This window comes from Hyperoodon ampullatus, assembly GCF_949752795.1.
Source record: "Hyperoodon ampullatus genome assembly, chromosome: 10".
Lineage (NCBI taxonomy): Eukaryota > Metazoa > Chordata > Mammalia > Artiodactyla > Ziphiidae > Hyperoodon > Hyperoodon ampullatus.
The window spans coordinates 24,100,539-24,113,557 of NC_136923.1; the positions used below are offsets into that span (position 1 = coordinate 24,100,539).

A 13,019-nucleotide genomic window follows, 5' to 3' on the forward strand; every position below is an offset into this window, starting at 1 on the left:
CATTTGTAACCTAATTGCAGAAGTCATGTCCCATCATCTTTGCCGGTGGTTAGAAGCAAGTCACTAGCTCCACTTCCACACTCAGGGGCAGGGGGTTACGCAAAGGCATGAATCCAGAGAGGTGGGATCGTGGGACGCTGATTTTGAAGCTGCTTACCAGGGGAGCATAACGAGGATTGTTCCTGCAAGTATTGCAAACTAGGACGAGGTCTGGAGGAATAAAGCCAGTACTGTTCCTCATCCATGATCTAGTCAGGAAATCATCCTGCTCTCCCCTGGCCTGTTGATTACCACCCTCATTACCATCACTGCCGTACTGCCGTCATGTTTGTCCACTTCTCCTGATGACAAAATGCCGCCCCTCTTGAAGTCAGAGCATCTGGGAGTATTTATATGCAAGCTGTGTTGGGCTGACTCTCCCTGCTGGAGCCAGCTTGTTGTGAAAAGTTTCTTCCCAGCTGCTGCTGCAGATATTTATGACATCCATTGACTAAAGGAAACACCTTTAAAAGTGAAGACAAATTCTTCACTCATCCCTTACTCTTTCCAACAGAACAGACTGGTTGGCTTGGTAAAGACTTGCTTCCACTCCTAGCAGGGCTTTATAAAACCGGTGTGCTAGAGGGGGGCCTACAGCAAGCAACTCAGAGAATGCCTGGAGGAACTCAGAGCTCAGAATCCAGGCTGCGTAAATTGCTGTTCCAAACCAAAGAGAAATTAGTCACATAGAAATCACAACAGCTACCATTGTGTGTGTATACAGTGTTCCAGGGATGGGGTAAGAACCCCGTCTTGTTTTAGTTCACTAACTGAGAAAGGTTAATGCTGTTATCTCCATTTGACAGAGGAGGAAACTGAGACCCCGACGTCAAAAAGCTTGCTCACACAGCTAGGAAGTATAGTACTGCGATTCAAACAGTGTTAGTCTGGTTTCGAGCCCTCTTAAATTAGGAACCAGCAATGATTTATCTTTATGAACAGTCATGTTTTGTCTTGAATTACAGAGGGGCCTCCTCAGCTAAGGATACTTTGGGGAGGGGAAGGCGGGGGCAGGCATCATCTAGAATAAATCAACTTGGAAATCAAAATGCCATTGTAAAGAGTTGGGGGGGGTTATTAGAAGAGTCTTTAAAAAAATAACAGTAAAAATAAAGAGGAAAAATTTATTTGGAAAAGAAAAGTTAGGTCAGGAGTCAGCAAATTTTTTCTGTAAAGGGCCAGATAGTATTTTTGGCTTTGTGGGCAATGAGATCTCTTCTGTGGCTACTCAAGGCTTCAACTGTAGTGTATAAGCAGCCGTGGACAATAAGTAAACCAATGGCATTGGTTTACTCCAATGTAAATATTGGTGCTCCAATATTTATTTACAAAATCAGGTGGTGAGCCAGATTTGGTCCTCAAGCTATAGTTTGTGGATCCTTGACTGGGGTCATAATTGTAATATATAGTGATTCTTACAAAAAGCACAAATCATGTGAGGGTTTTTTTGACATCATGTTTCTGACAAAATATATGCTAACATAATACAGTAGCATCCCTTCCTGTTTGACTTTAGCAGTTTTATCAAAAAGAGAGTTCACCGTGCAAAAATATTTGGGAGCTTCTGCATTTCTTCAGGGCCTCTCACAATCCTTTGATAGCCAAATAATTATCTTTTGAAAACATTAAAACATCATCCTTTTGGATTTTTTCTTCTTCAGGTGTACATTTGTCTAACTCTGCTAGATCCTTCTTTCTACATGACTCAAATAGTTCTCTAACATTTTTTCATCAACTTTGTGAAATCTTGTGCTATTTGTAAGATTTCCTGTTCACTTTCCAGTAGATTTTCATTGTGTTTGCTTGTTTGTTAGGTGGGCACCCGATGGACAGTTAGGGGAACCAACTAAGACTATGACCTAGTGAGCAAAATAGATGCTAAGCAAGGAAGGATTTGAGTACAAACTAATTTTGAAACAGTTGTGTCATTGGTGGATATTTTCCATGTTACCATGATCTCAGTTTCTGTTCACAACTTGCTACCTGCAGGTTCTCAAATAATGAATACTCAGGTAATGAAGATCTTCCCCATAGGATTTATCCACTTTCTTATGCATACATTATTCTCTTGCATTCAGTTTTCTATTACAGGCATATATCGTTTTATTGCACTTTGCTTTATTTCATTTCACAGTGATTGCATTTCTTACAAACTGAAGGTTTGTGGCAACCCTGCAACAATCAAGTCCATTGGCTCCATTTTTTCCAACAGCATTTGCTCACTTCGGGTCTTGGTTTCACATTTTGGTGACTCTTGCAATATTTCAAACTTTTTAATTTTTTTTTTTTTTTTTTTTTTTTTTTTTTTTTTTTTTGCGGTACGCGGGCCTCTCACTGTTGTGGTCTCTCCCGTTGCGGAGCACAGGCTCCGGACGCGCAGGCTCAGCGGCCATGGCTCACGGGCCCAGCCGCTCCGCGGCATATGGGATCCTCCCAGACCGGGGCACGAACCCGTATCCCCTGCATCGGCAGGCGGACTCTCAACCACTGCGCCACCAGGGAGGCCCACTTTTTAATTTTTATTGTATTTGTTTTGGTGATCTGCGATCAGTGATCTTTGATGTTAGCACTCTGACTCACTGAAGGCTCAGAGGATGGTTAGCATTTTTTAGCAACAAAGTATTTTTAAATTAAGGTATATAATTTGTTGTTTTAGGCATAATGCATACTTAGTGGACTACAGTATAGTGTAAATACAACTTTTATATGCACTGGGAAACCAAGGAATCTGTGTGACTTGCTTTACCACGATACTCATTTTAATGTGGTGGTCTGGCACCAAATCCACAATATCTCTGAGGTATACCTATGCACCTATCATTTTTTGAGCATCTACTCTATAAAAAGTCTCTTTACTTGTACAAATATCCTTCTCTATCTAAACTCTCACTATCTAAGCCCAATAACCAAATAAGTTGAGATAAATTTTCCAATAAAATCCTTGCTACCTAAAACTCAGGAGCCAAATAGCTTCTAGTGGCAGGGCAGGAATGAGGATGCATATCTAGAGAACGGACTTGAGGACACATGAGGGGAAGGGGAATCTGGGACGAAGTGAGAGAGTAGCATTAACATATATACACTACCAAATGTGAAATGGATGGCTAGTGGGAAGCTGCTGCATAGCACAGGGAGATCAGCTTGATGCTTTGTGAGGGCCTAGAGGGGTGGGATAGGGAGGGTGCGAGGGAGGGGATATGGGGGTATATGTATATGCATAGCTGATTCACTTTGTTGTACAGCAGAAACTAACACACCATTGCAAAGCAGTTATACTCCAATAAAGATATAAAAGTAAAATAAAATAAAATAGATTTTTAACAACAAAAAAAGCATTATATCCCCTGCTATACAAATTGAATATTTTTAGTCTCATAATCCAGTTAATCTTTGACTAGGAAGGAGTATTTTCTGTTTTTTACTCTTTCTTCTAGCAACTTTGAAAAGTCTTTTACTATCCTCACCTTCCAGATGGATATTCTGAGACCCTAAGACAGCACGTTAACTTGCCCAAGGTCTACTAGCCAATCAGCAGTGAAGTGAAATTCAAAGTCAGGTCCCATGCTCTGAAGCCCATGCTCTTTTCTCCACATGCCTTTTAAATATGGAATCCATGTTGCTGAAAGGCCCATCTCTCTGTCTACCACATGGTCAAAGATACAGATTCCTAAGTCCTTTGAATCACACTTCAACTAATAAGGCTGATTTTCCATCATAAGTAGCAATGCTGCCATTTTTTAAAATCCTGCAGTGCAAATCTAATTGTTAAAAGTAATGCAGTTACAGCACAGTTCCCCTGTTTATTATTGAAGTGGTTCTCACACTGTGGTCCCAGAGCAGCAACATCAGCATCACCAGGAAATGTGTTAGACATGCAGATCTCAAGGCCCACCCCTGACAAACGGAATCAGAAACTCTGGGCCCATCAATCTGTCCTTCCACAAATCCTCCAGGTGATTCTAATGCACAGAGTTGAGAACCACTGAATTATAGGATGCGTGACAATAGTCTCTGCTGATTCTTGCAATAAGCCAGATCATATGAGTGCCAGAAGTCCCGGTGACTTTTAGACTGTCGTAAAGCTCTGAGTAATGCTCCCGCTTCCCTTTTCATCATCCATTCATTCATCTGACAAATACTTACTGTGCCCCTACCCTGCACGAGATAATAAGCTGGGAACAAGGTGGAGAAGAAAACGCACATGGCCCTAGTCTCCCTTGAGTTTATGACCAGATGTGGGAGACAGACTGAATTCCCTACAGCGCAGTGGTGCCGGGAGAGGTCAACACAGGGTGCTGGGGGCAAGGGTTCACTAATCCAATCCTGCAAGTCAAGGAGAATTTCCAGAACAAATGACTCAAGAGGATAGGAGTCCAGAACTTTCTGAGGCCTAGTGCTGTGGGAGGTTGTTCTCTCTCTCCCTCAGGTCCACAGCCTGCTTGAAGCAGCTTCAGATGGAGTAAGGGAGGGCCGGGGGAGCACTCAACCTGTTGCTTCCAACTTGTTGCAACATTTATCTCTGACACGCATTAAAAACATATGGAAGGTCAAAGCTCCATGTGTTCGCTTGGTAGGGGAGCAGAAAATTGGAAAAGCAAATATGCATACCTCCCCGATCCCAACTGTTAGACTCTCATTGCCAATTTACGTAATTTCCTGTGCTTATTTCAAAATAGTCAGGAGGGCAGGAGGCATTGTGAACACCATAACTAGGTCATTTAGACTAGCAGCTGCTGGCACATTCCCCTCTTTCTTGATTAAAAAAAAAAAATCCAGTGGAATTTGAGGGGAAAGCATCTTTGGGGAAAGGAATGAATAGTCTCTTCTCAAGAGAAATCAGTTTAGATTCAACACGCCATTCACAAAACAGATTCCCACTTATTCATTCAGCAAAAGTGCTTTGTGTGACTTCTAGGCACTGACAATGGAGGTGGGTGCTGGTGACATGACAAGTACAAGGAGGCACCCGACTTCAAGGAGCTTAGAGGACAGACATGGAACAGGACATTAAAAAGGTCATATTTGGGCTTCCCTGGTGGCGCAGTGGTTGAGAGTCTGCCTGCCAATGCAGGGGACACGGGTTCGTGCCCCGGTCCAGGAAGATCCCACATGCCGCGGAGCGGCTAGGCCCGTGAGCCATGGCCACTGAGCCTGCCTGTCCGGAGCCTGTGCTCCGCAACGTGAGAGGCCAGCGTACCGCAAAAAAAAAAAAAAAAAAAAAAAAAAAAAAAAAAAGGTCATATTTAATAAGAATGTACCAGTACAACTGAAGATTGTTAAAATGGTGAAATAATTTCTATGATGATTGGTGAACAGTATAAGTTTCTTTCTGTAATCCAGAGATGTCCAGGGCCTGAACAGGACCTGGAGTGGTGTTGCAGTGCCCACCTGCTACTCTGGGATGGCCTGTGTCTCTGGGGATGGGGAGCAGGTAACAAGACAAGGGACTTGGGAGGTGCCACTGTTGTCAGAGGTTCTCCTGACCACATGGGAAGCTCTGGCATCCACAGGCATGCTCCACCTGAATGTGCAGGTAGCGTTCCTCACCAAAACAAAACAGGCCAGGTACCTCACCACTATTGATGTAACGGGGAAGTTGTTGGAAAACATCAATGTGGATTCCTCTGTCAAATCATAGCCCAGAAGGGACACCTTTAGCGAGTGGTGTCCACATCAAAGATCACACCACACCCAACTATTTTTAAAATTCAGGTGACATACAGTGTGAGTTTATTTTATTTTTTTTCCTTTGATAGCATTCTTCTTTTTTATTGGAGTACAGCTGATTTACAGTGTTGTGTTAGTTTCTGCTGTACAGCAGAGTCAGTTATGCATATACATATATCCACTCTTTCTTTTCCCATATAGGTCATTACAGAGAATTGAAGAGAGTTCCCTGTACTATACAGTAGGTTCTTATTAGTTATCCATTTTATATGTAGTAGTATGTGTATGTCAATACCAATTGTGTGATTTTAAAATAAATTACATACTATTTGATTCCACTGACACTACATTCTCGAAATGACAAAATTACAGAGATGGAAAACAAATTCGTGCTTGCAAGAATTGGGGACAGGGTGGGAGTGGTGAAGAAATCAACTGACTCTTACTATAAAAGGGAGAACACAAGAGATCTTTGTGGTGCTGGAACAGTCCTCTGCCTTGATTGTGGTGGTAGTTAAGTGAATCTACACATGTGATATAATTGCATAAAGCCACACACAGCTCTTTCACCTCCTGGCTTCCAAGATGACCAAGAAAAGAAGGAACAATGGTCGTGCCAAAAAGGGCCGCGGCCACGTGCAGCGTATTCGCTGTACCAGCTGTGCCCGTTGTGTGCCCAAGGATAAGGCCATTAAGAAGTTCGTCATTCGGAACATCGTAGAGGCCGCAGCCGTCAGGGACATTTCCGAAGCGAGTGTTTTCGACACCTATGTGCTTCCCAAGCTGTATGTGAAACTGCATTACTGCGTGAGTTGTGCCATTCACAGCAGGGTAGTCAGGAATCGTTCTCGGGAAGCTCAGAAGGACCGAACACCTCCACCCCGATTTAGACCTGCTGGTGCTGCCCCACGACCTCCACCAAAGCCCATGTAAGGAGCTAAGTCCTTAAAGACTAAAGAAATACTGTTCCCTGGAAAGACAATAAAGTAGAAATTATACTTAAAAAAAAAAAGTTACACACACATACACACATACTCTCCACCCACAAACTGTCTGCTCGTGGGACAGAATTCCAGGGCAGTGGGTTTTGGGAATTGGTCGCTTAAATAAATATGAGTCTCTGGATTATTTTTATTTTTTCTTTCAAATAAATTTCCAAAGTGCATAGACTGGTGAAATCTGAAAAAGTTCTGTGGATTGCGGCTTTGATTTTGTACTGGAGTTTGGTAACGTGTTACTATAGGAGGGAACTCTAAGAAGGGGACACAGGCCTCTCTGTATTATTTTTGCAACTTCCTGTGAATCTATAATTATTTCAAAATAGTTTTTAAGAAGTAAGTTCGAAATTACTGGAGAAATTTGTACTGCAACATATCACTCAGTAAGTACATTTGTTCAATGTATGGTTTAATTTATGTAGAGGAATACAGGGTGCTATCGAGTGAATTGTGTCCCCCTCAAAATTCACATGTTGAAGCCCTAAGGGTATTTGGAGATGTGACCTTTGGGCGGGAATTAGGTTTGTATGAGGTCATGAGGGTGGATCCCCCATGATGAGATTAGTGCCCTTATTAGAAGAAACCAGAGAGCTTGCTCTTGCTTTCTTCATCACGTGAGGACACAGCGAGAAGGTGCCTGTCTACAAGCCAGGAAAAGGGTTCTCACCAGAACCCAACCATGCTGGCACCCTGATCTTGGACTTCTAGCCCCCAGAACTGTGAGAAAATTAATTTCTGTTGCTTACACTGCCTAATATGCTGTTTTTTTATAGCATCCCTAGCTAACTAAGACAAAGGGAGATGATTATTCATTTCTTGTATCCATTTGTTCATTGATTCATCACCCAGCAGTGATTACATATTTTGATTGTCTCCTCTGGTCCTTGGGACATAAAACAAGGGGTCCAGTATGGTCATAGTACCCACAGAGAGCTTCCCTGGGCAGAGCAGGACTCTGAGGGAAGGTGCATCAGGAAGGATGGATCAAGGCCCTGAAGTGGGACAAGGCACATGGAACAAAAGGAATCCACCCTGGATGGAGCAGAGAGCAGAGGGTTGAGGGAGATGAAGAGAGGCCGAGGAGGTGGACAGGGGTCAGATAGCACAGGGCGTTTGGGGTCTGTGACTCCAGTCATGGGGTCACATGACTCCATGTCTTGATTTGCTTGGGACAGCCTCTGTATATATCCGTTGCCCTGGCATAATTTCTACTGCACTCACGTTTACTTTTAGAAATGTCTTTCTTTGGATGATAGCAGTCCCCTTGCACTTGAGTCACGGTTTGGATTGCACCATGTCCTGAGGATGATGGGCAATCCTTTGCAGGGTTTTTAGCCAGAGTGTTAGGGTCTCATTTTTATTTTAGAACGACCTTCCTAGCTTCAGGGACTAGAGATATTGCTGAAAGGAAAAACAAGATGACCTGAAAGTACGTGCTTAGTTCTCTACAAAGGAAGGAAAAAAAAAATGGGGGAGGGAAGAGGACTGCCAGGGGCTTCACAACCTAATAGAATCTTTGTGCTAAACTTAAAGCCCATCACCTTAAGGTGGCAGTTAGGATGGCCACACCCAGCAACTGCAGGGGTTTGATTGTTTACTTCCCACCCACCTCCATCTCCCCAGCCCTCCCAACCCCCATCTCCTAACCCCCTTCCTTTTCCAACCCTCTCACCTCCCGTACTCACCCCTAGATAAAAATCCACCTGACAAAGGACAACCATGGAAGAGGGAGCAGGCAGCAAACAGGAATCACCGTGTGGGACCAGGTCCTTTATTGCCTTCGGATGCCTTGCTCTGTCTTTAGACCCGGAACTAAGGAGCTGGCAGCATTCCACGCGGACGCCCACACTGTAGAGTCAAAACAGCTCTGTCCATCTCTGCACCTGAATTTCCCTCTGCAACATGGCCAGAATCCAATCTTTAGGATAGATGTATCAATGCTTGAAATTATTATTTTGAGCAGAGATTTCCTGCAGGGTTAAAAAATCAGACTTTCTCTCAGTTTCTCCTGTGCTTTCTAACATTAAGTAAAGGGCCCCATCCTCTATCTCAAGCAATGCTTTGCTTCCTTTGTTTCAGAACTTTCTAAAGATCAGTGACATTTCTCGAAGAGATTCTTCTTTCACTCCTTTTCCTCTTACCTCCCTCCCCACTCCCATTATCTTTTTTACTTGCCAACCACGAGAGGTGTTATCTGTTGGTGATTTTTTAACTTAGCTCCAAATTGCTGTCTATAACCATATCCACAAACCCTGTTCTTACAGTACAGTATTTGTTACAGTACAATATTCCTTCTTACACCAAGCACTATTAAAAACGAAACATGACTAACTTTCCATCTTTAATTTAAAATTAAATCTTTTCTTTTAGTGTAAAACTGAAGTGGTCCCTGTCTCTTTAAGTCAGATCAATCATCCCAAATGTGGACTGGAGTTTGTATTGGCACGATCCTGAAAAGAGAATTATTTCCCGACCTTGCCAGGGAGAGAAAGCTTTCGGGCTATTTGCTAGAGAAGGTAATTTTGATGTAAACTGACATTTCTCAGATGCCCATCTTGGAAAGATTCAATGTGAAACCCCAAATTTCTGGCATCTGAAACCTCTTCCCAACTGCCAGCCCTGGGCAGAGATAAAAGAATGTGGATGAGCAGCAGGCAGATGGGATTACAACAAGAAGCCTTTTCTCTGAGCCCAGGGAGATGAGCTGGGGAAGGGGTCAGGGAGGGGGAGTGGGGGCGGGGAGCAGCACTTTGCAGTGAGAGAATCAACAAAAAAGACACTTTCTTGGCTTTTCATTGAGAGGGCCCATTTCCCCTGTTTTCCAGCCCATTTTGAGCACCATTCATTGAGAGCCTCCTTTCTTCTCAAGTCTTTTATCCCAGGATGCTGAGAGGTTTCCCGTGTCCTTCTCCCAGAGAGGATTCTCCCACACTCCGGCACAGCCGCCAGCAGCTGCCCTGCGCAGCTCACTACTTGCTGGGTTCTGCTGCTTTCTAGTTGGCTTCAAAAACTGTTTTGTGTTGTTTCTTCTTACACTCTTAAGACCAGACATTTAAAAGTTTGCAAAGATGATCTCAAAAAGTAGGGACAAATCAAGGGCTTTTTCCCCTTCTTTTGCTTGCTTCTTTTGCTCTTTGGGGGAGGATGCAGTAGGGTTGAGACAGGGAAAACTTGGTTTCATTCATTCTTGATCTATTTTATTTTCTTATATCTTTCACATCTGAGAATTGGAGTTGTCTTCTTTTTTCTTTAATACCGAACATCAAAAGGAAAGCCATCGAACACTCTCCTTCACCATCAGGTTTTTAAGATTTCTAATATGGACGTGGGCTTGACAAACAGGTCCAGGATGAGTAATGACAACAGAAACTCCTTCCCTACATCCAGCTGCTTAAATGCAAGTCCCAGCTCCACTGCCTCCGAGCTGTGTAACCTTGCGCAAGTTACTTAACCTCCCTGTTTACTCCTTCAGTAAAATTGGAATAATAATAGCACACATCTCATAGCATTGTTATGTGGATTAATTGGGGTATGGTCTACTAGATGCTCAATAAATATTAACTTTTATGTTCATTATATAACTATACCTTTATTTTTCATATATATGTATACCTATATGTGTGTGGGTTATATATATATATATATATATACACACACGTACACAGCTTACATATTTCCTTCTGGGCAAAGACTGATTACCTTTCATTTTTCTAATAATTTTTCTAATAAACAGAAAGCTGGGTACCCTTGCATCCAAGGCCAGTTCACATCTTCATTTTAGTGTTTGCCCCTACCTGAGGCCCTGTGGCAGGAAAAGGCCCCAGACAGCAATGCTCATGGGACAGAATTCCAGGGCAATGGGTTTTGGGAATTGGTCGCTTAAATAAATATGAGCCTCTGGATTCTTTTTATTTTTTCTTTCAAAGGAATTTCCAGAGTAAAACTGGCTAGAAGAAAAGTCCCAAAGCCCCTGTACATACTTCTGTCATTGCCCTGAAGAATGACTGGAGAGCCATGGGGGTGGGGGGGTGTCCGGTTCTACTGTCACCGGAGCCCTTGTCCCTTCCTCAGGATCCCAGAGTCATTCAAGGTCAGGTGGACCTCCAAGAGGCTTATGGTCCTCTGCACCCAAATCCAAACACCCTTCTTGGGGGAGAATGGATTGTCCCAATCCCTGCTCGTGGGTTTTCCAGTGTCCCAATTTTATGCTTGTTGTTGTGACTTATAAAAGCTTACTGGGTTTGTTTTGAAGACAAGGGAAAAAATAACATTACGCTATTTTAAATGCCTGCAACTATTTCAAATATGACCCAAGGCAGTAAAAATGCCATATTTCCCAAACCACAAACCCCACTCCTTGTTAAAATCCAATTGCCATCTGAGTGTGGGATGAAGAGTCAGGATGCCAAGCCCTGAGTATCACACATGTGATCTTTCTTTGGGGGAAATCCTGTGAAATACGGTTGTGTCCACGACTTTCGTTGCTGCGTTTCACAGCCAAAGTTCCCAAAACTGCTGAAAAACCATACTCCAGAGGTACAGCTTCTAGACCCCACTACAGCTTGATCTGAAGGAACAGGGCTTGGTGGAGAATGAAAAGGGAATGCAAATCAGTTCCGAGAGCTCTCCTTTGAGATATCAGAGATGGCAGAGCACAGGTCAGTGTAAAAGTGGCTCCCAGGGTTTTCCGGCTGTTTCCCTCTGGTGCTCAGAACACAAGGACAGTTTCTGGTTCATTTTAGGGTGAGCCATGCCAAACTCAGTGTCTGACACCGAGCGCCTAGCAGACCTTTGTTGAATGAATGATCTATTTAAAGAACGAGGCCTAAAAGGGAAACAGAACTGGCATAACTCGCTTTATTTTTACTCTGTGTAAGTGAGTGGACTGTTTTATGTTAACTGCATAGTTTAAAATTTAAACACAATATTTGTGCCTACATAAATAGTTGGAAAAGGTAAAATGTCATAACACTGGGTGTTTGTTATTAAAGTTGGAGCTTGCCTTTGGATTATGACAACTTGACTTAAAACAAGGAATGGATTGTTCCTTACTCTACGTACTCTAAATTTCAGTGTTTTGCAGCATCAAGTCTTTCTTTGGGATATAAACAGATGGTGACAAAGGGTAGGTGCCTTGTGGAGAAATTGCATCTGAGCACTGCTGTTTCTGGGTGATTGAAGGTAGGGCAGAGAAAAGCTGACCCCAGACCCAGGATAGAGAGACTCTGATGGCAAACCCATCCAACCTACGATGTCCCAGAGAAAAACCAGCCACTTCTCCCCAAGTTAGAGCAGTACAAGATTTGAACGTGACTAGGCAGTTATCATAGAGAACAGAGAGGTGACATTTTTCCCCTTGGCTTTTTAAAAATTGAGATATAATTGACATACAAGATTATGTTAGTTTTGGGTGTCCAATACAACGATTCAGTATTTTTAGATATTGCAAAATGATGACTACAATAAGCCTAATTAACATCTGTCACCATACATAGTTACAGAATTGTTTTTTCTTACAATGAAGACTTTTAAGATCTTCTCTCTTAGCAACTTGCAAACATTCAATACGGTATCGTTAACTATATAGTTACCACGTAGTACATCACATCCCTGACTTCTTACTTTCTGGCTGGGAGTTTGTACCTTTTGACTCCCCTTGACTTTTTTTTTTTTTTGCAGTACGCAGACCTCTCACTGTTATGGCCTCTCCCGTTGCGGAGTGCAGGCTTAGCGGCCATGGCTCACGGGCCCAGCCGCTCTGTGGCATGTGGGATCTTCCCGGACTGGGGCACGAACCCGTGTCCCCTGCATCGGCAGGCAGACTCTCAACCACTGCGTCACCAGGGAAGCCCTCCCCTTGACTTTTTAATTAAAAAGTCAAGGATATGTGTACAGGAGTTGTATGACCTTTGTCTCAATATAAGAGGATAGCTTTCTCTCTGAGCCTCAGCACCCACACCAAAACACACACACACACACACACACACACACACACACACACACACGGCCTCTCTAGTATCACCCCTGTGATTATCATAGAGAATAAGATTTGGGGGTGACACAGGTTGTCCTCCACTCTGGGGGGCCTGGAATTCTCAGAAAACCCCCACTGTGTTTGTGGAGTCACATGCTACGTTATCATGGGCCTCTGGTTCACGAGCTGCCTCTGTGCTCACTGCCTATCGAGCGACATGGCTGAGATGTGCTATTTCCTTAACACTGAGAAAGTTCTATCGAGTCAAAACAGAAAACCAAATAACCCAAAAGTTCAAAGGGAAGAGACTGTCAGAAGAGTCAGACCAAGTTCAGATTCCA

General features: G+C 43.2%; 1 protein-coding gene across 1 annotated transcript; it reads left to right on the forward strand.

The window, feature by feature from the left end:
* Positions 1-6,288: 6,288 nt before the first annotated feature.
* On the forward strand, positions 6,289-6,718 carry LOC307059194 (small ribosomal subunit protein eS26-like). Its single transcript, XM_079712984.1, has one exon. It carries the CDS (start codon positions 6,292-6,294, stop codon positions 6,637-6,639), a length of 348 nt encoding a protein of 115 aa, XP_079569110.1. The 5' UTR covers positions 6,289-6,291; the 3' UTR covers positions 6,640-6,718.
* Positions 6,719-13,019: the final 6,301 nt, after the last annotated feature.

What these genes read in the sequence shown, in the direction of transcription:
- LOC307059194 (XM_079712984.1), top strand. Translation starts at nt 6,292, where the DNA reads ATGACCAAGAAAAGAAGGAACAATGGTCGTGCCAAAAAGGGCCGCGGC.